The sequence below is a fragment of the Vigna unguiculata genome, chromosome 1 (genome assembly GCF_004118075.2).
Source record: "Vigna unguiculata cultivar IT97K-499-35 chromosome 1, ASM411807v1, whole genome shotgun sequence".
In the NCBI taxonomy this organism is placed as follows: Eukaryota; Viridiplantae; Streptophyta; class Magnoliopsida; order Fabales; family Fabaceae; genus Vigna; species Vigna unguiculata.
The window spans coordinates 22,021,357-22,028,090 of NC_040279.1; the positions used below are offsets into that span (position 1 = coordinate 22,021,357).

The 6,734-nt window shown below is 35.1% G+C and overlaps 2 protein-coding genes across 2 annotated transcripts; both read right to left on the reverse strand.

The window, feature by feature from the left end:
- Positions 1-25: 25 nt before the first annotated feature.
- LOC114185850 (transmembrane protein 45B) lies at positions 26-1,308 on the reverse strand. Its single transcript, XM_028073791.1, has one exon. It carries the CDS (start codon positions 1,226-1,228, stop codon positions 344-346), a length of 885 nt encoding a protein of 294 aa, XP_027929592.1. The 5' UTR covers positions 1,229-1,308; the 3' UTR covers positions 26-343.
- A 2,001-nt stretch (positions 1,309-3,309) lies between these two features.
- On the reverse strand, positions 3,310-5,785 carry LOC114188723 (pentatricopeptide repeat-containing protein At2g15630, mitochondrial). The gene has a single exon (XM_028077381.1). The coding sequence runs from the start codon at positions 5,462-5,464 to the stop codon at positions 3,608-3,610; it is 1,857 nt and encodes a 618-aa protein (XP_027933182.1). The 5' UTR covers positions 5,465-5,785; the 3' UTR covers positions 3,310-3,607.
- Between the last annotated feature and the right edge of the window lie 949 nt (positions 5,786-6,734).

Below are 6,734 nucleotides of genomic sequence, written 5' to 3' on the forward strand. Positions count from 1 at the left end.
ACGTTAAGAAAAAAAATATGGTATATAAAACAAAGAACCATTCTTATAATCCAGTAGTCCAATATCACAGTCCGTTGTTGGAAATATAAGGAATTTATGAAGCAATCAAGATCTGGAGACATTAGTTTCTTACACAGACATACCAGCAACTTAATAGACACTATCAACATACCTTGCTGAAGATTTTATAAAACCCAACAGATTGTTGGACATCAATCTAAACTTGGTCTATAACAAAATACACTGTAACTTATTTTTCATTGCATAGCTCAGGTCTCTTATATACACTTGAGACCTTAAAAATGAGAGCACCAGGCCTGTTCAACAAACTGTGGTAGATTGATTATCTACCCTGCTTCAAACCTTCATTGGCCAAAGCTGAGTCTGCACCTTTACTTTGAATTCTCTCATATTCCAATCGGTTTGTTGCAATGGTACATTTTCTAGCAAGTTTCAAGCAAATGATTCCTGCAAAAATCAGAATTGCAGAAAGGATCCAACTGAACTGTAAATTGGCCAAGCCCCTAGCCCTAAAATCAGCCTCTTTGGAGCCACAGGTAACTGCTCCAATGATATCATGGCCACTTGCCTTGGCCAAATTCATCACACATCCTTCAGGGACTAAAGCTGGAATCCATAGCATAAACCCCATGTTTATGAACCAACATCCTTGGAAGATGACAGAAATAGAAAGCACAAGAGCCGCATTGAAATTGTTAGGGAAAATAGTTGCAGCCAAAGCTGCTACCAGTGAGACAAGCACTATGAGCTGCAGGAGCCAGTGGTAATGGCCTTCAAGTCCAACATGGTCTGTGGAGTGAAAATGGAGAAGGAACAGTTCTTGGCTGAACACTGAGGATGCAAGTATCCCAACAAAGCCAGAAAAGAGGTCAAGTGAATCAGTCAACTCAGTGCAGAGGGAGAAACCAGCAAACAAAGCAAGGTGTATGAACATAGTTGCATGCTCAAAGTTATCAAGCTTAAAAGCATAGTGGAAATGAGGAAAGTCCAGAACTTGCATGAATATTGCAAGGATGGAAAAGGATAAAATGGAGACAAGCTCCAAGTGTTTGAGTCTGGAGTGAGGGGTGTTAAACTGGTACCAGAATCTAACAGTGAAGTTTGCAGGACCCTTCACTAGGTAAGTTCTGATGGTGTTGATGGCGAGCCATAATCCAAGGAGAGCTAGAGCTGAACCTTGCACTGCGTGTCCTACAAATGAGCCCATGAATGATAATTTTCGTTTCTCTTCAGAAGACAACCACTTTTGAGCTCAATTCCTTCATTTAAATATATGAAGCCACAGCAAAAAACATGGTGCATACATACACCAAATAAAGTGCTTTATGTGATACATGATTGGTCCATGCATTTGACTAAGTGCATGTTGCATGTGTTTCCACAAACGGAAAAGAAAACCTACTATGAGCAACATCATGAAAGAAGATGAAAATGGGGACAGCACTTAGTTATAGATTAAAGTAACCCTCAACACAAGTAAAAGTTGGGGACGTGTAACGTGTTTGTTTTCTTCAGAACTGTTTGCACTCTAATAATTTGAAATCCGCGTTAGAGTTTGGAGGATAAGAGATAACTCCACTACCAAAAACGCCAAATATAACAGCAATTGTCTTTCGTGGTGAAACTGAAAACTAGCCCTGGCGATAGTGGTTTTGCCTTTTTGCATCGAGTCATACATGCAAATGTGTCCCTTCAGGGAGTGGAGAGTGAAACTCTCCAATAAATTCATGTGGCAAGCAATATGTTCCCACTCATTAAAAGAAGCTGCTTCTCCATTAGATCAAATTCATGTTAAAGTATATGACAGTGAAAGAGATAAGGTTATGGGTATGTATATTATTTCACCTCCACATTCATGTATCGTGTACGTAACATATAATCAATTTTTATGGACCACCCCAGAAAAGTTAAGTTCTCACTTTAGGGATAGATATAAAATGGTATTTCATATAGCATATTTTACAAGAGAAAAATAAGATATGGAGCACTATATTATATGTGCAATGAACGAATGCATAAGTATGTTGAATACATGCACAAGTACATCACTAAAATATAGAATGGTAGATGTAGATGAAGCAACAGTGTTAAACTTAAACAGGTCGAGTGGATCCCAAGATTAATATTAATTACTTAAACCTTAATTAAATCCAGTTATAAGAACCCTCAATGTCAATGATATTAAAACATGAATTGTATTTATTACTTGGTTAAAATTTTCAATGCTGTTTGAAAAATGAAAATAAAAAGAATAAGATAATGAAAATGAAAAGATAGATGCATTTGAGAGATACATATTGGCAAAGCACTGGTCATTGATCACCCATGCTCCTTTCTATTCTAGTTGTAGTTTTCAAGTTTTGGTGTTTGACTCAGCAAAAGTTACATTTATGAAATAAGAAGTTAGAAGTTAACACACGATTTCATAAAGAGACAAAGAGAAAATCCACTAGCAGACATGTACTTCCACTTTCATCTATATACTACAGACACACAATAATCCTTGGAAAGTTCAGCTTTAGAAGTTACTTGCAATGGCAACCTATTACGAGAAACGTATGTGCATCATCAAATAAAGAATGCGAAAATGCTCAGCATCCACACCACAAAAGATCAATGGTGGTTGTCAATGATATACTTTCTTTAATTATCGTAGAATTGACATGAGATTCGATATTGTAAGTCTCTTCTATATCATATTCATCTCTTAATAGATAAATAAATAATAAGTTGAATGGAAATTTTAATTTATAAATAGGCTAATTTCAATTATCTTCTTAATTTTCTATACTAAAATTGTTTAGAGATAAACTCTTCAAACCAAATTCGTAATGTAAGAATTGGACAAAGAAAACGGAGAAAACAGAAAACATACTTTCATCAAATATTAAAAGCCTAATTATTTAATCACCCATAATAAATGATAAGCAAATTTTCTCCATATAAACAACGAACTAATATACTATCATTTGTCAGCCTAGCGCACAAGGACCAACAGGCTGAGTATATAATTTTGAAGGTTAAAATTGATTGATTGTAGCAGAAAACTCTTTCCCATAGCTATGTACATATAACTAACTACGATTGATGTATAAAAACATTGCAAAAGAATTATGTGCAGAAAACAAATTAACTACAACACAGTGCACAGAATGAGGTTATTGAGCAGAAAACAAAAAACCAAAAGGGTAGAAGACTTGAAATTATTTAAAGCAATTACTGGTTTTTTTTTTTAAAGCAATAAATATTTCGCCTGTCACAACAATCTTCCTGCATAACTCTGTAAAAGACCGACAAACTCAACCATTGGCTATTATTTTCATTTTTCAAACAAAATCATCAATAAACATTTTGTAAACCATATGGTTCAAAACTAATATAACTAATATAACTAATGAAGTAAAAAGTAAAACTATTGCTACAAAAGAAGTGAACTAAGGAAAATTACAGTTTTTCAAGAACTTCTTTGACTTGTTACTCATACATATGGAATGTTGATTCAGCTTGTAGAACAAGGAATGTTGATACGCTTGTGTCCAAATTCAATGCTAGAAGTTCACTGTGAAATACTATTTTCTTCTTCAATTCATTTATCACCATTTTCCTCCAGGTCATCAACATTCTCCATGGCCTCAATTATAGATAGGTAGGTGCTGTCGTCAGGAGTAATGCCTTTACTTACCATTTCTTTGAGGAGCTCTTCAGCATGCTCACCTTCCCGATTTTTGCACAAACCTTGTATAAGAGCATTGTAAGTGAGAATTGTAGGATCAAATCCTGTAGTCATCATTTCATCGCGAACTCTAAAAGCATCCTTCATATCACCTCTTTTACTGTAACCACTAATGAGTGTGTTGTAACTAATGTGATCAGGTTTGATCCCCCTTCTCTTCATCTCATCAAGAAGCTGCCTCGCTTCTTCCACTTTCCCCTCTCTGCAGTATCCTTGCATCAAGGTGTTATAAGTGATTTCATCAGGAAGAACCTTCATGTTATCCATCTGTTTCAAGAGTTGAAATGCACTATCAATATTACCATTTGCACAGTGACCATCGATCAAAGCGTTAAACATTACAGCATCTACCAACAGACCTTCTTGTTGAACCTTATTAAACAAGGCATCTGCTTCTTTCATTCTATTCCTTTTACCCAGAACATATATAAGTGATGTATACGTGACCAAAGTTGGCCGAATCCCTTTTCCCACCATTTCATCAAGAAGGCTGAAGGCTCTCTTTGCATCCCCGCATCTGCAATAACCATTAATCAATATGTTATAAGTAACAGCATCAGGCTTCATGCCTTTTTCTCGCATTTCATTTATCATATTATCAGCCTCCCCCATCCTTCCTTCCATAAACAGTGCATGGATAAACAAATTGTATGTAACCAAAGTTGTCGTTACACCTTTACTTATCATCTCATCCCTGCATGCAAAAGCCTTATCAAGATCGCCTTTGTTGCAATACCCATCAATCAACGCGTTATATGTTACTGCATTTGGAACCAAGCCAATTTCTAACATTTTACAAAGTAAACCAGAAGCCTCCTCGAGTCTTCTTTCTTTACACAACCCAGATATGAAAGAATTATACGTATAGCAATCAGGCTCAAGACCTTTATCTTTCATTGTTTGAAAGATCACACGGGCCATTTGGAACTTCCCTCTCAAACAGTGTCCATGTATAACAGTGTTATATGTGACAACATTAGGCTTCACCCCAAGAGCCTCCATGTACCCAATGAACTCCTTTGCCTTCTTCAACTTCCCTTCTTTACACAACACATTAACCATAATGTTGAAAGTGTACACACTAGACTTTATCTTCATCCTAAACATCTCAGCATACAAAACCCAAGCCATCTGAGTCCTGTTCAGTCTCAAAAACAGACTCAGCATCTGATTGCAAGTCTCAATGTTGGGCTCAACACCCTTTTCCTTCATCAAGTAGAAACACTCCAAGGACTCATTGGGCTTCTTGAGTTCACAATAGGCCCTGATCAGAAGGTCAAAGATGAGACTTGTCTTGGCATCCACGCGGTCGCGGGAAAGTTCCAACTCATGGAAAATTGTTCTATTGGTGGCAGTGGAAGATAGAATGATGCTCTGTAAGAGGTTGATGGAGGGTTTGGGAGATGGGAGGCGACAGAGGATGCAAGCAGCGAGCGAAGAGGTGGTTAAGTCGAGGGAATGAGGGTGGTCGTTGAGATGGGAGAGAAGCTGAAGGACGAGTCGGGGTTTGTGGCGGAGGGAGGTTAGAGCGGAAGAGAGAAGAGAGGGAGTGTAGTGTGGCGCAACCTGTTTGATGAAATGCCACTGAGAAGATTCGATGGAATTTAGGAGTTCGGATTCGGTGATTGGTGTGACGGTGGTGGGAAGGGAAAGAGAATTGAAAGTTCGGAGATTGAAGGGTTTGGCTTTGAAGATTTTAAGGAATTTCATAATGGGTGGTGAAATCTCAGCGGAAACTCAGAATTGAGAATTGAGATGAAGGGTTCGGAAATAAAGTAGGCGTAAAATAAAATTCAAGGCATTGCTGTAATATAGAAATTGAACTGCACAAGATTAATTGGTAAAGGAAGAGATATTAGGATGAGAAACAGTGAATCGATGAAGAGTAGAGTCCTTTGCCACGGTAACCAAACAATTTGCAGAAACCACTTGCAGCATTACAGAAACAGATGAGAAAACAAGAACAAGCCCTCACTTGCACCGCGTCTCGTCTTTGCAAGTAAAAAAAGAGGGAAATGTGAAAATGGTTGGGAAAAGGAAATCATAATAATAGAAGTTTATATAATTAATCAAACTTAAACAAATGTTTATAAAGGGCAAAATTACAAACGTGGATCACTTTCAAATTTATTTTATAAATATGGATCAAATGACTAAAATATTACATGGATCGGATGAAATTGTCACGATAGACATGAAGTCCTTAAGAATAGTAGTGTTTTCTTTTAAAATTTAAAAAAAAACGTTATAAATGGTAACCACTTCAAGTAGTAGAAGTTGTTAAAGATTAAAATCGATTTCAAGTAAAACTGTTTTGGATGCTAACGATTTTGGTTTTTAAATTTTTTTAGTAATATTTAAGCTTTTTTTATTACGTAGACGGTTTTGGTTTTTAAAATTTTTTTTAGTAATATTTAATCTTTGTTTTAATTTACAGGAGAGTTAATTGCTGATGATATTAGATGTTTGTAGTTGGCACGTTTTGGGCATAAGTATATATTATATTGTTAGAGTTTTTTAAAAAAAAAACTAAAAAATGTAATATTTTTTGTTATTTTGATAGAATATTATGCAAATTTCTAATTAAAAAATATAATAATTTCTTTTACCATACCCATTTTTACGTAATAGCAAAATAAGTCGTTATTCATATAATATAACTAGATTTGTTATATTAATTTTGTTTAATATTAGTTTATTATTTTATTTTTAATATATTCGTAAATTGATTAAATTTTAATTATTGCTAAAGTGATTCATAAATACGCCTGGGAATTAAAAAAACTTAAACATTAAAAATAAATTTAAAAACTAATATAAGTATTACATTTTTTAGTTTGAAACTCAAATAATATAATACTCCAAAATATATTAGTTTAGTAAAACGTGCCAACTACATTACTTTCCATTATTTTCTGAATGCTAACAAACTCATGGTTTAATTAGTTGGATCATGGTTTAATTAGTTTAATTAGTCGGA

Coding starts and splice junctions, on each gene's coding strand:
- LOC114185850 (XM_028073791.1), bottom strand. CDS start 1,228: ATGGGCTCATTTGTAGGACACGCAGTGCAAGGTTCAGCTCTAGCTCTC.
- LOC114188723 (XM_028077381.1), bottom strand. CDS start 5,464: ATGAAATTCCTTAAAATCTTCAAAGCCAAACCCTTCAATCTCCGAACT.